Here is a 19,787-nt window from a genome sequence, read left to right on the forward strand (position 1 = left end):
GTTTCCCAACATATTTTGCTCCTCAAATTAATATTTTTCAGATCCTCAAAAGAAAGATTCAGAGACCAAGACTTAGCATCATGTGACAGAGACAGGAGTTCAAGAGACAGATCACCTCGTGACAGAGATCGGAAAGATAAGAAGCGGTCCTATGAAAGTGCTAATGGCAGATCAGAAGACAGGAGGAGCTCTGAAGAGCGCGAAGCAGGGGAGATCTAACTAGCTGTGTACATTTCTTCAATCCTTAAGCTTCCTATGGAGTTACGTACTATTGTTTAGTTCACAGCTGTTCAGGGTGACAGTGAGCAGATCCAGACACCAGATCCAGCTAGGCTAGATGTACAGTATCTTAACTTGATCTGAACTGAACCTGTTTTCCTTGATGATGCCTAAAACTACATCCATAGTTTCTGGTGAACCTGTAATACAGTTCTGAAAGTACAGTTTTATATAATAAGATGCTGATCTCTTTATTCTTTCAAGTTAAGAGTGATAGTGAACAAACTGTGTTACTTGCCTTGGGATTTTTTGAACGTTTGTAAAATGCTGTCTTCCCAGTCCAAACAGCTGCAGCTTTGGGCATTTTTCTTTTTAATTCTTCCTCTGACTTTGTATCCCTTAATACCTACACTCTCCAATTGTAAGAGAAAGGGGGCAGGGAAGCAATATAGCTTCCATTCTAAGGCTGTATTCCCGTTATGAATTACTAGCTGATTACAGTTCAGAGCATTGATCCTGGAATGTGTGCTGGAGAAATTTAAAATACTGGGGTTTTTTGTTTAATGGTGCCTATTTAGAGTTGGAAGTTGAACAGCTGTTGCATTACATACTTTTGCTTTTTTGTTGAAATTTTGAAATCAAACTTGTCTTGATTTTTCTGTTCTGTTGAATTGCTATGTTCAGGATGTTCTAGGGGGGTGGGGGCAGGGACTCTTCGTAATAAGCACTTGTTTTATTTTGTGTGTGTGGAGTATAAAGGCTACACCCTTATTGTAAAAAAATAATAATAAAATGAAAGAAACAATCACCACCACCATTATTAAACTGTAACTTGTCTAGTAAATTGTCACTAGAACTATTTGCTGTGGGCATTTCCTCTGTTCTGTTACGTCATTAACAGTGCCTTACTGTGCAAGGCACCAAAGGACATAAATATGTACTTGCAGAGATTCCAGATGAGCTGTTCATGTGGGCCCCTTGCTGACTATATTCCAGCCACTTCAGGGTTGTTTGTAATGACCATTATAGAGAAGGGCTCGACCTGGAGAAGAAACTGGGGTGTTTTTAATTCTCATTCAACAAACCCAAATAAAAACAGTATATGTAACCAACATAATGAGACTTAAGTTTCTGCATTGAAGAGTTGTATATCCACTAGTAACTTAAACTGTAATTGGCAGGTATCACTTGTGATTCTGGAAATTCTGAGGAACACAAATTCCTTAAGTAATGAAATTAGTATCTGTGGGTATCACTAAGGTCACCTTTTAAGAACTGTTAATGTCCTTCGTCCCCAAGTTTGACAGATTTGATGTCAGAGGCATGTGGGCCTCTGTGAAGGTGGTGAGAGAATGGGAAACTAAGGCCATTCTAAGTGATACCAGATTACGTTAAAAAAAAAAAAACCCTCATCAAGTTCCCAATTTACCAAGCTATGCCTCATTAACTGAGGGTTTTCTGCTGTATTTGGTTCCACACATGCAATTTATATGGCATTTAATCTGAGAGACCCATCTGCCTCAGTGGCCCATTTCCCTTCTTTTATTTTTGGTTGCTGAGAAATGTTTTGTGTCTCCTTTGTTCCTGGTAGTCTGTGCTGTTCTAAATCCTTACAAGCACTTCAGATTTCGTACATTGGGGTTTGGAGTAAGATCAAAAGCACTAGCTGTTTGCTGTGAGGAAGAATGCCTGGACCTGGCCCATTTTAATAGTGTATCTGGACTTAGATTTTGAACTCTAAAGCATGTGTACAGTTGGAATGGAACACTTGTAGAAGTAACACAGGTCTGGGGCCGGGCGCGGTGGCTCATGCTTGTAATCCTAGCACTTTGGGAGGCCGAGGCGGGCGGATCATGAGGTCAGGAGATCGAGACCACGGTGAAACCCCGTCTCTACTAAAAATACAAAAAATTAGCCGGGCGCGGTGGCGGGCGCCTGTAGTCCCAGCTACTCGGAGAGGCTGAGGCAGGAGAATGGCGTGAACCTGGGAGGCAGAGCTTGCAGTGAGCCGAGATCGCGCCACTGCACTCCAGCCTGGGTGACAGAGCAAGACTCTGTCTCAAAAAAAAAAAAAAAAAAAAAAAAAGAAGTAACACAGGTCTGTATATCAGTGGTTACTGCAGTTGTGGTTTCTAGATGGTATAGGCTGCCCCAACACGAATAGGGCATGAAGCGCACCATCACTGTGGGGCTGCGTGCCACGGTGGACCACTTCAACCGCATGGTTCTTTACATGATTGATGCCACTGAGTTAGAATAAAACCTCAAATCTTAATATCACTTTCTCATACGCAATTTTTGGTCTTTCTGTGTTGGTGACTGGTAGAAAGCATAACTAAGTATATCGTATTTGCAAAAAACTTTTGTCCCTCTGGGGAGTGTTTTGCTAAGTTTTTACCTACAGTAAGGTTTCCTTCATTTTACTGTCATCAAGTATTATCCTAAAGCTCCTTTGCTGAGCTTATCAACACCAACTAAAACTGAGGAAAAAAGCCTCCTTAAATAGGTATGTTTTTTATTTTTATTTTTTTTGAGACGGAGTTTCACTCTTGTTGCCCAGGCTGGAGTGCAATGGTGCAATCTCAGCTCACTGCGACTTCCGCCTCCTGGGATCAAGCAATTCTCCTGCCTCAGCCTCCTGAGTAGCTGGGATTACAGACGTGCACCACCACGCCCGGCTAATTTTTGTATTTTTAGTAGAGACGGGGTTTCGTCATGTTGCCCAGGCTGGTCTCGAACTCCTGGCCTCAGGTGATATGCCCGCCTCGGCCTCCCAAAGTGCTGGGAGTATAAGGCATGAGCAACCCTCCCCGCCCTACCCCTGCCAGGCTTGTTTTTTAAATAAAGACTTTCTTACCTGTGATTATTAGACCTAAAACCAATATACCTTTATCTTTTCCAAGTTCCCTCTTTCCCCTCCATGTTACATTTTAAGCATCTATTTTTAGTGATAGCTTTCAACATTGGCCTTTTGAGCCATCGCCGAGTATGCATTACAATTTCCACACTTTTGCCATTTGATGTTGTAAATTCTTTCAGAATGGTTTTTAGGTAATGATTATGTACATCATTTAAGCTTTTCCAAATAAATGCTGGTTATAATTTTTACATATTCATAGGTTTTTGTTTTTGTTTTTTAATGTAAGGTCTTGCTGTGTCACCAAGCTAGAGCACAGTGGCATGATCTTAGCTCACTGCAACCTCAATGTCCTGGGCACAAGTGATCTTCCCACTTCACCCTCCCAAGGAGCTGGGATTATAGGCACGTACCACCATGCCCAGCTAATTAAAAAAAAATTTGGTAGAGGCCGGGTATGGTGACTCATGCCTATAATCTCAGCATTTTGAGAGGCCGAGGCAGGCGGATCACTTGAGGTCAGGAGTTCAAGACCAGCCTGGCCAACATGGTGAAACCCCATCTCTACTAAAAACAAAACAAAACAACAAAACAAAAACCACACACACAAAAATTAGCCGGGTGTGGTAGCATACACCTGTAGTCTCAGCTATTCCAGAGGCTTAAGGCACGAGAATCGTTTGAACCCGGGAGGCAGAGGCTGCAGTGAGCCGAGATTGCACTCCAGCCTGGGCAACAGAGTGAGACTTCATCTCAAAAAACAAAACAAAATTACCGGGCGTGGTGGCACATGCCTGTAATCCCAGCTACTCCAGAGACTGAGGCAGGAGAATCACTTGAACCCTGGAGGCAGAGGTTGCAGTGAGCCGAGATGGTGCCACTGCACTCCACCCTGGGCGACAAGAATAAAACTCCCATCTCAAAAAAAAAAAAAAAAAAAATTGTAGAGATAGAGTCTTGCTTTATTGGCCAGGCTGGTCTCCAACTCCTGGGCTCAAGCAGTTCTCCCACCTCAGCCTCCCAAGGTGCTGAGATTACAGACATGAGCCACCATATCCAGCCCATTTATGGATTTTTTTTAGCTTTAAAAATCTAAGTAAATATTACATATTAAAAAAACCACATACCTAATGTGGATGTTCAGCTGTTATGGCTATCCCAGTTGTGAAACCATTGAAACATGTCCCTTAACTGGTAAATTAGCTGCTGCCCTGGGCTAGTTGAGTGCCTGCCCCCAACATAAGACCAGCAAGCACAGCCAGGAACCTCCAGAATTAGTTCACTACCACATGCTATACTGACTTAAATAGCTTGAAACACATTCTTGTCTGTTTTGTATCTGAAAAAGCAGAGGCTATTTGATTCAATAATGGTTTTTAGGTAATGGTTATCTACCTTTAAGTTTTTTCAAATAAATGCTGTGGGTTGTTTTTTGTTGTTGTTTTGTTTTTAAGACAGGGTCTCACTCTGTTGCCCAGGCTGGTGTGCAGTGGCACAATCTCGGCTCACTACATCCTCAACATCCTGTGCTCAGGCGATCTTTTCACCTCAGGCCCCTGAGTAGCTGGGACGATAGGTGTGTACCAGCATCCCTGACTAGTTTTAGTAGAGACAGTGTTTCATCGTGTTGGCAAAGCTGATCTCCAACTCCTGAGCCCCAGCGATCTGCCTGCCTCAGCCTCCTAGAGTGCTGGGACTACAAGTGTGTGCCACTGCGCCCGGCCTACATCATGATTTTATTATATCTTGACTGTTGATAATTAAAATTTCCTGGGGTATAAATAAGGCAATATGAAGTTGCCCTTTCTCAGTATTTTTCTTTGTACTGCCTGTTATTTGAAAAAGCATTTGCTCCCTCAGGGGAGTTAGGAAAGGTTAGAGAGCTGAGAGAACAGGGTTTCCCTGGGCAGAGGCTGAGTAGGGGAAAGCAGGCAGGGGTCTGCCAGCAGAGAAGTATTGGGGCCATGCATGAGTGGGGCCTTGGGGGCTCTAGGGTCAGCAGGCAGCACACTGGCATGTTCTCCAGGTAGCAGCAGAAACATTAGGGTGTTAGAGGTTTGGGGTCTATAGGCATATCTGGGGATCAGAGCAAGCTAATGGCCAGCGTTGGAGGGTTTAGGCTGAAGCAAAGCATTGAGACTCACAGAATTGGGCTGTCAGTCAAGCAGGGATCCAAGAGATGGGGTCAGCCAAGCAGAAGTCAAAGGCTGGTGCCAGCATCAAAATCTGCTCTGATGCTCCTTTGGGAGACTGATTCAAATCTCAAATGCTGTTCACACCTGTCTCTGGATGCTGTTGGCTACCTGTAAAAGAAAATACACTCAAATGGGCTTAAACTCTGAAGGGACCTTAGCAGCTCATGTGATTGAGTTGCATGCCAGCTCCATATCTTGGACTAGCACCTGAGCCCTATATCCATATGAAGAGAAACCATTTCATCTTGTGTCTCCTAAGAGCAAGGCAACTTTTCCCAGAACCTTGCAACCTTTTTCTCACATCTCTGTCCCTGGCACAGAGACCTACGCAGACGATGCTCAATGAATGTGGAATGAATGAATGAAGTGCCTCATCGTTTCCAACATACGTTAACCCACACGATCTCATTTGATTCGTATAGTAATCCTGTGGTTACTCGAAGGGACCATATTCTATCACCATCATGCCCGTTTTTCAGAGTAGGAAGCTGAGCCATGCTGAGTGACTAATAGGACAGAGTCAGCCGACACCTTTTTGATTCTAAGTGAAAGGCTCTTCCTGGCATAAAGTATTGTGACAGGTAGGTCTCAGGTGGGAGTGGCAAGAAGGGAGCAACAGAAATGTCCATTACAAAAAAGACTGAAATGAATGAAGCAGGATGATAACTGCAAGTACTCTCCCTTTTCCAGCACCTTTTATTCTAGTCTCATAGTATCTCTCAAGCTGATTGTAACAGATAAAAAACCCATAGTTATCCAGATAACATGGTATATAGGAGTTACCATTTTTTGTTTTTTGTTTTCAGACAGGGTCTCACCATGTTGCCCAGGCTGGGGTGCAGTGGTGCACATGGCTTACTATAGTTTTGACCTCCTGGGCTCAAGTAGTCCTCCTGCCTCAGCCTCCTGAATAGCCCCACCCCTACCCACCACTCTCCCACTCAGCTAATTTTGTTTTTTAAATTTTTAAATTGTTTTTTGCAGAGATGGGATCACACCATGTTTCCCAGGCTGGTCTCAAACCACTGAGCTCAAGTGATCCTCCTACCTTGGCTTCCCAAAGTGCTAGGAGTATAGGCATGAGCTACCCTGCCTGGCCAGTTACATTTTTTGATTTCTTGAAATTTTTGTTCGGAAAGTTTGATACAAATTACTTGAAATCAATACGACAATATACTAGGTAATGAAATACAAAGGAGATTGAAGAGATGATAATCAGTAAAAGGGCTTGAACTGTGATTGGATCTTTGTTTAAAAGGCTGGAATAACTGGAGAAATTAGGATATGGATTGAATATGAATTTGTTAATTTTATTAGGGTATAATGGTGGAATTGCCATTACATAGAAGAATATTCTTAGGAGATAAGTGCTAAAGTATTTAAGGATGAAGCATCTGGATGTCTGCAGCTTACTTTTAAATAGTTCAACAATTTGATAAACACATAAAGAGCAGGTGTAACAAATTGTTCACTGTTAGATCTAAGTAGATCACTGGTTTTTCAACTTTTCTGTATTTTTGAAAATTTTCACAAAGTTGTGGGGAGGAACTCTTAGATTTTCCATTTAAATAATCACTTTAGACCAGGCGTGATGGCTCACGCCTGTAATCCCAGGCCGAGGTGGGTGGATCACGTGAGTTCAGGAGTTCAAGACCAGCCTGGCCAACATGATGAAACCCCATTTCTACTAAAAGTACAAAAATTAGCCAGGCGTGGTGGTGCGCACCTGTAGTTGCAACTACTCAGGAGGCTGAGGCACGAGAATTGCTTTAATCCTGGAAGTGGAGGTTGCAGTGGGCCGAGATTTTGCCACTGTACTCCAGCCTGGGTGACAGAGCAAGACCCTGTCTCAAAAAAATAAGTAAATCATCACTTTAAGTCGTTCTTTTCTGGAGGCCATATATATGGGTGTTTTTAAGGCAGGGTTCCACAAAATACGATCTCTAAACATTCTGAATCAGAATCACAAAATATTCAGATGGCCGATAAGCACATAAAAGGAGAATCACCATCATCCTTCATTACAAAATGAAAGTTAAAACTGCTGGGCGTGATGGCTAATGCCTGTAATCCCAGCACTTTGGGAAGCTGAGGCAGGCAGATCACCTAAGGTCGGGAGTTCGAGACTGGCCTGACCAACATGGAGAAACCCCATCTCTACTAAAAATACAAAATTAGCCAGGCGTGGTGGCGCATGCCTGTAATCCCAGGTACGTGGGAGGCTGAGGCAGGAGAATCACTTGAACCCCGGAGGCAGAGGTTGCAGTGAGCTGAGATTGAGCCATTGCACTCCAGCCTGGGCAACAAGAGCGAAACTCCGTCTCAAAAAAAAAAAAAAAAAAAGTTAAAACTATGAGATCCCATTACACATCCACTAGAATGATCAAAAGTAAAAAGACTGACAGCACCTAAGTATGAATGAAGATGTAGAGCAACCAGAACTCCTATTTGCTAGTGGTGTTGTAACATGGTACAGCTATTTTGGAAAACAGGCAGCTTCTTACAAATAAGTATATCCTTACCATATGACCCAGCAATCCTCCTAGGTACCCAAGGGAAGTGAAGACTTATGTCCAGTCAAACACTTGCATTTGAACATTCATAGCAGCTGTATTCATAAGAGCGAAAATATCCATCAACTAGAAAGCAGATAAACAGGCAAGGTGTGGTGGCTCACCCCTCTAATCCCAGCACTTTGGGAGGCCGAGGCAGGCGGATCACTTGAGGTCAGGAGTTTGAAACCAGCCTGGCCAACGTGGTGAAACCCTGTCTCTACTAAAAATACAAAAATTAGGTAGGCATGGTGGCAGGTGCCTGTAATCCCAGCTAGTTGGGAGGCTGAGGCAGAAGAATCGCTTGAACCTAGTGGGGTGGAGGTTGCAGCAGTGGGCCGAGATTGCGCCATTGCATTTCAGCCTGGGTGACAGAGTGAGACCCTGTCTCAGAAAAAAAAAAAAAAAAAAAAAAAAGGATTGTGATAAATCTCTACAAAGGAAGGGATTACTGACAAAAGCAGCAACATGAATACCTTTAAAACATGCTGAGCTAGGCCGGGCGCGGTGGCTCACGCTTGTAATCCCAGCACTTTGGGAGGCCGAGGCGAGCGGATCACGAGGTCAGGAGATCGAGACCACAGTGAAACCCCGTCTCTACTAAAAATACAAAAAATTAGCCGGGCGTGGTGGCGGGCGCCTGTAGTCCCAGCTACTCGGAGAGGCTGAGGCAGGAGAATGGCGTGAACCCCAGAGGCGGAGCTTGCAGTGAGCCGAGATTGCGCCACTGCACTCCAGCCTGGGCGACAGAGCGAGACTCCGTCTCAAAAAAAAAAAAAAAAAAACATGCTGAGCTAATCAAAAGCTGAGCTAAAGGAACGAGACACAAAAGAGTACACATACTGTACAATCAATTCTCTTTATGTGAAATCCTAGAACAGGCAAAACTGGTTTCTAGGGACAGAAAGCAGGTTTGTCTGGGGCCGGAGCTCAGGGAGGACCAAGGATTGATGGCAGAGAGGGAACTTTCTAGCGTGTTGGAAATCTTCCATATTTTGATTGGCAGTAGTTACATGGGCGCCTACATTTGTCAAAAGGCAGTCTTAAAATGGGTATACTTTCTTCATTATGCCTCAGTAAATCTGATTGAAAATATATAACTTTTTTTTTTTTCCTGTTGGCAGTATGGACTCTTTTAGGCAGGGTAGCCCAAAATGTGGCTTCTGGACCACCAACTAGCATCAGAATTACCAGGAAAACCGGGAAAGACCTTGTTTGGGGACCCCCATCCCATGCCTGACCTATTGAAAAACCAAATATCCAGAGCTGCTCTTCTGTGGCCTGTGATCCGCTAGGCCAGCCTGAGTCAGAGCCCGGCCTCAAAAGCTCCACTACATGAAGCTGGGGCTGGTGGTAATGTTGAGTGTCAGTTTCAAACAATAGCAGCTGGCAGTGCGTGGTGGGAAGAGACTAGAAGAAGTCGAGGAATTCCATGCAGACCAACCTACTGCGTAGCTCTTCTCTTCAAACTTCTGCTTGTGGAAAGCAAAAGATATGCTCTAAAGTAGAGGTTGAAACTCATGAGAATTTACCTTGGTGAAAGAAAGGGTTAGAAGCTATTTTTAAAAAGCAGTCGCAGGAAGCATTTCTGAAGTCAGAACTTCTCAACCCAGGCTGTACACCAGACTCTTGTGGACCTTTTAAAACATCTAATTTCTATTTTTATCAAAGGATACATGAATATGGTGTTTTTTAAAAAGGTGGAGATGGTTTTAAGTTTGTAAATATATGTTTTTAAAAAAAAAAAAATCAGTCCTGACCAGGCATGGTGCCTCATGCTTGTAATCCCAGCACTTTGAGAGGCTAAGGCAGGAGGATTGCTTGAGCCCAGGAGTTCAAGCCCAACACAGGCAACAAAGGGAGATCCTGTCTCTACAAAATATTTAAAATCTAGCCAGGCACAGTGGCCTGTGCCCGTACTCCCAGCTACTTGGGAGGCTGAGGCAGGAGGATCACTGGTGCCCAGGAGTTGAGACTGCAGTGAGCTGTGATCACACCGCTGCACTCCAGCCCAGTCGACAGAGAGGGACTCTGTCTTTGAAAAAAGAAAAAGAAAAAAAAGTCTGTCTGCAGCTTAGTCTCGCTGTAAACCGATTCCTCTTTGGAGGGAGACGTTTACAAAGTTTAAATTATATGTAGGCGAAATACACAATCTTGAGAGTACAGCTTGATGGGTTTTTATATATGTACAGTCATTCCTCGGTATCTGTGGGGGATTGATTGCAGGACCCTCCCAATTTTTTTTTTTTGAGACGGAATCTAACTGTTCCTCAGGTCTGAGTGCAGTGGCACGATCTCGGTTCAGTGCAGCCTCCGCCTCTGCTTCCTGGGTTCAAGTGCTAAATCTGAGGGTGCACAAGTCTCTCATACAAAGTGGTGTGGTATTTGCACATAACCTATACATATCCTCGGTATACTTTGTCACCTCTACATTACTTATAACACCTGATATAATGTAAATGCTACGTAAACAGTTGTTACATTGTTTGTATATTATTTGTATTTTTTAAATGATTTTTTCCCAAATATTTTAAACCCAAGGTTGGTTGAAATCAATCACCAACACAGAATCCATGGATCGGGAGGGCCAACACCCAACTCCCACCCAGATCAAGATACGGACCATTTCCAGCACCCTAGAAAGTTCCCTGATGCTCCTTCCAAGCTAATAGTCCCCACTTCTCAAGATAATCACTATTCTGACTTTGGACACCACTGGTTAGAACCACTTTAGGTGCTTTCTGCAGTTCCTTCTTGTATTTGTTTTCATAGTTCTAAATAATGTTTATACTGCTGTTTCTTGGCTTGCTGACTTGGGACAATAGTAGCTTTCTTGAATAGCAGACCAGACTTTCACTCAGTCTGCATCCTCACCAAGTAAAGCAAAAATGTTCCAGATTTCCAGGCCCCGGGATCACTCGTACCACTACCTCGGCTTACTCAGATTGAATCCTGCACCTGGGAGGAGTCTGAGTACCTGCGGGGTTTTTTTTTTGTTTTGTTTTGTTTTTTGGAGATGTAGTTTCACTCTTGTTGCACAGGCTGGAGTACAATGGCGCAATCTCGGCTCACCACAACCACCACCTCCCGAGTTCAAGCGATTCTGCTGCCTCAGTCTCCTGAGTAGCTGGCATTACAGGCATGTGCCACCACACCCGGCTAATTTTGTATTTTTAAGTAGAGACGGGGTTTCTCCATGTTGGTCAGGCTGGTCTCGAACTCCCGACCTTGAGTGATCAGCCTGCCTTGGCCTCCCAAAGTGCTGGGGTTACAGGCGTGAGCCACCGCACCTGGCCTGTTTTGTTTTTTTGTTTTTTTTTTTTGAGATGGAGTCTTGCTCTGTCACCCAGGCTGGAGTGCAGTGGCGCATTCTTGGCTCACTGCAACCCCCACCTCCCGGGTTCAAGCGATTCTCCTGCCTCAGCCTCCTAAGTAGCTGGGATTACAGGTGCCTGCCACTACACCAGGCTAATTTTTGTATTTTTAGTAGAGACAGGGTTTCAACCATGTTGGCCAGGCTGGTCTCAAACTCCTGACCTCAGGTGATCCCCCGCCTCGGCCTCCCAAAGTGCTGGGAGCACTTCGGTGTGAGCCACCACGCCCAGCATCACCTGCATTTTTTAACCTCACAGGCGATTCCAGCCGGCACCTGGCCCTGGGGAGCCCTGAGCCTGTGGTACTTGGCCCTGAGGCTGGGAGGAGCCGAAAGGCTTCTGATGTCCCAGACACAGGATGTTTGCTGTGAGGAGCTTGGAAGTTAAAATAGAATATGTTCTCAGACTGCCAGGTTAATTTGCAGTTGGAATAAGAAGCAAGCCATGAGAATCACTGAAGTGTTTCTAAGATTTTTATTGCTTGTCAAGTACATCCTTTAGGGCTCCGTATCTAAATATTTAGATTCCAGCTTTGCTCTTATCAGAGCTCAGATGTGGCCACAGTTCTCCCACCCTTTGCCTGGTCATAATTCAGAACCAACTTATCATCATGGTTTGTTCTCATTCTCCTTCTCTTACTCCCAACCAGTGACACCCGGGCTTCCGCTTACAGCTGGAGGCACTGGCCACCTACCTTCCCTCCTTGGCTGGGAGCATCAGCAGCCAAACCCCTTTACACGGCAGTCATCTAGATGAGTTGCTGGGGCCAGAGCCTGCCCTCCCTCCCTAAGCCGTATGGATTCCTTGTGGCCTCTGAGCCCTCTCCTTGCTACTCAGAGTTTCCAAATCAAAAGACTTGCAGCCTGTTCCTGTTTTTTAAAAGTATTTATAAAAGCTGAATGTCAATTTTCTACTTAGAGTTATAAATAGAAGCAGATGCTCTGGTTTGTTGATCAGCACGCTGTGTTCTTACAGGGGAAGTCAAAGAATCCGAAGTGTGCTTGGGAGCATAGAACTAGCGCAAGAGGGCGCTAGTGAGGCGGTGCGGCGCGGGCGGCCGGGAGCTGGGGTTTGTAAACAGTCTTCGGTTTGAGCCCTGAATCTGCCACTTAGAAGCTGTGTGCCCTTGGGCAGCAATAATAATACATTTACCAAAGTCAGACTAGATAACCCCAGTGCTGAGGAGTTATCCACATCATCTCTTCATCCTTCATAACAATAAATCTATAAGCTAGAAGTTATCATCTCCAGACTTACAGATGAGATTGCTGAGGCTTTAAAAAGTCAAAAAGGTATTCAAGGTATCATGATAGGGCCTGGGGGAGTCGAATGTAGTTTAGATTAACCCCAGGACCTACTACTTTATTTTTATTATGTTTATTCAAAGGCAAAACCTATAAGAGATGCCTAAAAATGATAATGGCTACCTTTTTTAAAAAAACTTTATGGAGATTTAATTTTCCCACAGTAAAATTCACCAATTTCGGCTGGGCACAGTGGCTCAGGCCTGTAATCCCAGCACTTTGGGAGGCCGAGGGGAGTGGATCACTTGAGCTCCAAAGTTCGAGACCAGCCTGGCCAACATGGTGAAGCCCCATCTCTACTAAAAACACAAAAAATTAGCCGGCATGGTGGCAGGCACCTGTAATCCCAGCTTCTCAGGACGGTGAGGCAGGAGAATCATTTGAACCCTGGAGGTGGAGGTTGCAGTGAGCCAAGATAGCGCCACTGCACTCCAGCCTGGGTGACAGAGCAAGACTCTGTCTCAAAAAAAATCACCAATTTTAAGCATATAATAAGTTGACAAGTGTATCCCACCACTGCAATCATGATATAGAATAGCTCCATCTCTCCACAAATTCTCTCCTGGCCTCTCCCAATCCTCTCCTCAACCTCTGGCCCCGGCAACCACTGATGTCTCTAGCATGAGCTTTATCTTCTCTAGAACTTTATATAAACGGAGTTATTGGCATACAGACTTTCGTGCCGGCTTCCTTCCCTTAACACGATGCTGCTGAGATTCACCCGTGCTGTGTACATCAGCACATCCCACCTTTTCACATTGAGTAGAATCCATTGTAAGGGTGTCCTACTGCTTATCCACTTAAAGTTATGTGTTTATTTGCTTTTTGTATATCTTTTTGGTAAAGTGTCTATTCAGATCTTACATAGGGCCTGTAATCTTTTTTTTTTTTTTTTTTTGAGATAGGGTCTCACTCTGTCACCCAGGCTGGAGTGCAATGGCGCAATCTTGGCTCATTGCAACCTCCACCTCCCATGTTCAAGTGATTCTCCTGTCTCAGCCTCCCAAGTAGCTGGGATTACAGGTGCGCACCACCATACCCGGCTAATTTTTGTATTTTTTAGTAGAGGCGGGGTTTCACCATGTTGGCCAGGCTGGTCTCGAACTCCTGACATCAGGTGATCCACCCACCTCAGGCTCCCAAAGTGGTGGGATTACAAGCGTGAGCCATTGTGCCTGGCCGGGTCTGTACTCTTAACCAGCACACTCCACCTGCGCACTTTTTTCCTCGAGTCTCATCTATTAAATGGAAATAAAAATGCAAGCATGGAAGAAGACTGCTGTCGTTCCGTCTGTCCTTCCCCACTGTCTAGGGAACCTCCCCTTCACGCCTCTGCAGTCACATGAATGTTTTAGTCAATGTGGACGTTTCCACACTGGTAACAGTGACAGCTTAGTGGTCCAGAGGCGGGTGCCTGAGCCTGTTTCAAACAATCCCAGTCCTTCCTTGGGACTAGTTTCTAGCTTGGATTGGCTGTTCTCTTGAACTGAGGACGTCGCGGAAGTTGACAGCTGTTAGTGGCCATGTGCCGCCATGTTCTCCAGGAGCAGATAAAGCTGTCCACTGCAGAAGCGAGTGACCCAGGCACGGGAAGAGAGGTCAAGGCAAGACACGAGGAGCCTGGCTCCAGCCAGTCCCAGGCCCAGTTGTATCCCTATTCTTGGCCTCTCTGAGGCCCTCCTGAGTCTTCTAATCATTTCTCTTTCTTGCGTAGGCAGCTTGGAATTGGGTTTTTGTTTCTAAACTAACCCACTAATGTACCGGGTCGTTGTGGGAATTCCATGCGCTCTGTACATAAACTGCTCACGCACACTACCTGGGGCATGGCAGAGTCACCACAGATGGTGGCTATGACACTGCTAGGTGGATGATCCCAGCTAGAATGGCCAGGCACTGGGTCCTGCTGTCCTCACTTCACTCGGTGTCCTTGGATCCTCACAGCCTCACCCGGACCATGTGTGCAAGGACCTTAGGGGTTTGAGGCGAGGCCGGAAATGACTCGACAGGGGACAAAGAACAACTTAACACCCTGTGAAGTGGGAAATGCCATCTGTGAGAAAGACGCCACTGTGCGGAACTGACAGACCCAGCCTCTAGACTCTTCCTACAAACATTCAAGAAATGAATGATTTGGCCAGGCACAGTGGCTCATGCCTGTAATCCTAGCCCTTTGGGAGGCTGAGGTGGACGGATCACCTGAGGTCAGGAGTTCAAGACCAGCCTGGCCAACATGGTGAAACCCATCTCTACTAAAATACAAAAATTAGCCAGGCATGATGGCAGGTGCCTGTAATCCCAGCTACTTGGGAGGCTGAGATGGGAGAATCGCTTGAACCCGGGAGACGGTGGTTGCAGTGAGCCGAGATTATACTACTGCACTCTAGCCTGGGCAGCTGAGCGAGACTCTGTCTCCAAAAAAAAAAAAAAAAAAAAGATTCATCATTAGTTTTTTTGTTTGAGACAGAGTCTCGCTCTGTTGCCCAGGCTGGAGTACAGTGTCATGATCTCAGCTCACTGCAACCACTGTCTCCCGGGTTCAAGCAATTCTCATGCCTCAGCCTCCTGAGTAGCTGGAATTACAGGCATATACCACCACACCCAGCTAATTTTTTTGTATTTTCAGTACAGATGGGGTTTTGCCACATTGGCCATGCTGTCTCCAACTCCTGACCTCAGGTGATCCGCCTGCCTCGGCCTCCCAAAGTGTGGGATTACAAGCGTGAGCCACCGCACCTGGCCATCAGTCATTTTTCTACAAGTTATTAGGCATAAATTGTGAAACATTCACAGAAGGGATTGTGTGTTTAAGATCATCTCTGGTCCAGTTTTTCGCCTCTCCCTGCATCCATGCCCTTTGCCACCTGAGCCTGCAGCTCCATCTACTCCAGGACCGGCTGGACTCCCCCACCCCGTCTACTGAGTTTGGCTGTTTCCGTGGCTCCAGCCAATGGCCTGTTGGGGGAAAGGATGGTGTGTCAGTTCTGACCTAGGCCTCAAAAGGCCTTGCGTGTTTCTTTTGGCTCTCTTGCCATTGTCACAAGACTATGCCCGCCTATCCCAGTAGCTGGAGGACAATGAAGGACACGCAGAACAGGGCTGCTCCAGCCAAGGCCAGGCTAGAGAAGGCCACCCAAGCCAACCTGCAGATGTAGGGGAGCCCAGCTGAGATTGATGGAGCCAGCCAAACGTGTATTGTTCAGAAATGCAATTTTATTTATTTTTGAGATGGAGGGGTCTCACTTTGTCACCCAGGCTAGAGTGCAGTGGTGTGACTGTAGCTCACTACAGCCTTGAACTCCTGGGCTCAACTGATCCTCCCACCTGAGTAGCTGGGACCACAGACATGTGCCACCATTCCTGGCTATTTTCTTTGGTATATACAGGGTCTTGCTTTGTTGCCCAGGCTGGTCTAGAACTCCTGGGACCAAGAGATCCTCCTGCCTTGGCCTCCTCAAGTATTGGGATTAGAGGTGTGAGCCACTGCACTGGATCAGAAATGCAATTTTAAATGAGATACCACTATACACCGATCAGTAGGGCTGAAAGTAAAAAGACAACACCAAGTGTTGGTTGAGGACTTGTAGCACCTGGATTTTCATGCATTGTTGGTGGAAATAGAACATGAAACACCTTTTTTGGGAAACATTTTGCAATTTTTGTTTTGAGATGGAATTTCACTCTTGTTGCCCAGGCTGGAGTGCAATGGCACGATCTCAGCTCACTGCACCCTCCACCTCCCAGGTGCAAGTGATTCTCCTGCCTCAACCTCCTGAGTAGCTGGGATTACAGGCATGTGCCACCACACCCGGCTAATTGTGTATTTTTAGTAGAGACGGGGTTTCTCCACGTTGGTCAGGCTGGTCTCAAACTCCCGACCTCAGACGATCCCTGCCCCCCACTCCCCCCCACCTCCACAAAGTGCTGGGATTACAGGCGTGAGCCACCATGCCCCGCTTGGCAATTTCTTAAAAGGTGAACTATATACTTAGCACCTGACCCAGTGATCCAACCCCCAGGAATCCGGGAGAAATGAAAACACTTCCATACAAGTACTTGTACTGACATGTTCATAACAGCTTAATTCATAACCACCCCAGACTGGAGACAAGACTAATGTCTATCAACTGGTGAATGGATAAACACATTGTAGTACTGTATATCCATACAACAGAAAGAGCTGTTCGTATGTGCAACATGAATTTCCAGAAGCATTATGCTGCATGCAGTGCACATGCTCTGTGACTCCACTTCTATGAACTCTACAACAGGGAAGATGGATGTGGTGAACACATCAGGACAGTGTTTGTCTCTGGAGTGGGTGTGGGGGGCACGGGGAAGGGCCTTGAGGGAGCTTTCTGGGGTGCTGTTAAGGGGAAACAGTTCAGATGGTTGGAGCAGGGAGAGACCAGGGTGTGCAGTTAGAGGCGAGGTTTGAAAAGTGGGCGAGACCAAGTGGCAAGGGCCTTGTGTGCATGATCTGATTCGGCTGTTATCCTGAGCAGAGCGGCCAACACTCATGGGGGTTCCAGGCTGGGCCAGAGACTCAGTCTTCCTCTTTTTGCCCAAGCTACCATCCCTCAAGACACTTAGTAGTTCCCTGCTTCCTCCCCAATTTCCAGCACGTGATACTCTGGAAACGTAAAGCCCGCGGGGTAACATGAACCTCCTGGACCCCTGCCTCGGCACAGGAGGGGATGCGGATGTTGGTTGGGAATAGTGGACACAAAGGTGATGATGGTTTGGTTTCCCAGGGGTATTGTAACAAAGTATCACAGACTGGATGGCTTAAACAACAGATTTTTTTTTCACCAACCTGATGCTTTTGTTTAAAAAATAATAATTTTAAAAACCCCAAAACCCAGAAATTTATTCTCACAGTTCTGGAGGTCAGAGTCCAAAACCAAGGCATGAGCAGGGCTGTGCCCCCTCTCATGGTGCCAAGGAAGGATCCGTTTCTAGGCCTCTCTCCTGGCTACTGGTAGCGTCAGGTGTCCCTTGGCTGTCTTATCCCTGTGTTTTTCACATGATGTGCTCTCTACGGGCATGTCTGCCTCTGTGTCCACATTTTTTTTTTTAAAAAAAAAAGATAGAGTCTTACTCTTTCGCCCAGACTGGAATGCAGTGGCATGATCTCAGCTCCCTGCAGCCTCGGTCTCCCGGGTTTGAGTGATTCTTGTGCCTCAGCCTCCTGAGTAGCTGGAATTACAAGCGTGTGCATCTCACCTGGCTTTTTTTTTTTTTTTTTTTTGGATTTTTAGTAGAGACTGGATCTTCCTATGTTACCCAGGCTGATCTTGAACTCCTGTGAGCCTTCCACCTCAGCCTCCCAAAAGTGTTGGGATTACAGCTGCGAGCCACCATAGCTGATTTAATTTGTGTGTTTTATAACAACACTAGTCAAATTGGATTAGGGCCCAACCTAATGATCTCATCTATTTTTTTAATAGAGATATGACCTCACTATGTTGTCCAGGCTGGTCTCAGACTCCAGGGTTCAAGTGATCCTTCCCCTTCGGCCTCCCTAGTAGCTGGGACTACAGGCACGTACCACAGTGCCTGGCATGACCTCATCTTAAAAGACCCCATTTCCAAATAAGGTCACATTCATAAGTATTGGGAATTAGGACTTCAACATTTTGGGGGACACAATTCAATCTATAACAGCAGGCTCTATTTTATTATTTATTTATATGACCCTCATCTAGCAGTCTGTCAGCTTCAACTGACAACCATCAGCTGTGCAGATTATATTTATTTTATAAGTGTATTGAGGCTGGCCATGGTGGCCCATGCTTGTAATCCCAGCACTTTGGGAGGCCAAGGTGGGCAGATCACCTGAGGTCAGGAGTTCAAGACCAGCCAGGTTATCATAGCAAAACGCTGTCTTTACCAAAAAATACAAAAAATAGCTAGGCGTCAATCCCATTACTGAGTATGTACACAAAGGATTATAAATCATGCTTCTATAAAGACACATGCACACGCATGTTTATTGCAGCACTATTCACAATAGCAGACTTGGAACCAACCCAAATGTCCATCAATAATCGACTGGATAAAGAAAATGTGGCACATATACACCATGGAATACCATGCAGCCATAAAAAAGGATGAGTTCATGTCCTTTGTAGGGACATAGATGAAGCTGGAAACCATCATTCTCAGCAAACTATCACAAGGACAAAAAACCAAACACTGCATGTTCTCACTCATAGGTGAGAATTTAACAATGAGAACACATGGACACAGGGAGGAGAACATCACACACTGGGGCCTGTCAGTGGGTGGGGGACTGGGGGAGGAATAACATTAAGAGAAATACCTAATGTAAAAGTTGATGGGTGCGACAAACCAACATGGCACATATAAACCTACGTAACAAACCTGCACATTGTACACATGTACCCCAGAACTTAAAGTATAAAAAAAAAAAAAACAGCTGGGCATGGTGGTGCACACCTGTGGTCCCAGCTACTTGGGAGGCTGAGGCAGGAGGATCCCTTGAGCCCAGGGAGGTAGAGATTGGATTGAGTCAAGATCGTGCCATTGCACTCCAGCCTGGGCAACAGAACAAAAATAAGTGTATTGAATCTCTTGATTCATCTATTGAATAGGGCTCTCCTCTGGCTGCCACGTTCTGAACCGAGGCTGGCTGTTTAGACAGGCTGCAGCACACAGCAGAAGACTTCCTGTTTAAAAATGTCAGAATAATGCTGCTTCTCTCCAAATCTACCCCAAAGCAGTAAGGAGAACAAGCAGCAGAAATCCAGACCTTGGCACTAAGGAAACTAGGAGACATCTGAAACCCTCAGCCATGAAAGTATGAGGAAGGGACGCCAACTGCCCTGAATGTTAAACGGGTGTAAGGAGAGGGGCACGTCCTGGAGGCAGCCAGCTGAGCATAATTCTCCAAAGTCAGTGACGTGCCAGGGAGCAAAGCTTGACAGGATGCTCGGGGGGGACTTGCCCAGACCCAGGTAGGGAGCTGGAGTGAACACAGGAGGTGAGGCTGAATGCAGAGTCACACAGACAAGCCTTGTTTGAAGGAAGGAATCTGCAAGTGAGGTTGGGCGGAGGGGAGCAACTGTCCACCATGAACCTGCATCCAATGAGCTCGGCAGACAGGAGGAGTGAAGATTATCCACTCAGGTGAATGCTGCTCTCCTAGAGCATAGCCCAGGCCCTTCAACTCCTGACATCTAGTGGTCTAGACTTGCCTCATTCAAAGATGACTGATAGGCCAGGCACGGTGGCTCACACCTGTAATCCCAGCACTTTGGGAGGCC

General features: G+C 45.8%; 1 protein-coding gene across 14 annotated transcripts in view; it reads left to right on the forward strand.

The window, feature by feature from the left end:
* LUC7L2 (LUC7 like 2, pre-mRNA splicing factor) overlaps positions 1-1,331 on the forward strand; it is a 65,559-nt gene extending 64,228 nt beyond the window's left edge. For all 14 annotated transcript variants that reach the window (XM_055284177.2, XM_055284179.2, XM_063641666.1 and 11 more), the window contains one exon: positions 42-1,331. In XM_055284177.2, coding sequence (XP_055140152.1) covers positions 42-219 — 178 coding nt within the window. In that variant the 3' untranslated portion in view covers positions 220-1,331. The remainder of the gene's footprint in view (positions 1-41) is intronic.
* The last annotated feature ends 18,456 nt before the right edge of the window (positions 1,332-19,787 follow it).

The sequence above is a fragment of the Symphalangus syndactylus genome, chromosome 6 (assembly GCF_028878055.3).
Source record: "Symphalangus syndactylus isolate Jambi chromosome 6, NHGRI_mSymSyn1-v2.1_pri, whole genome shotgun sequence".
NCBI classification, from domain to species: Eukaryota; Metazoa; Chordata; class Mammalia; order Primates; family Hylobatidae; genus Symphalangus; species Symphalangus syndactylus.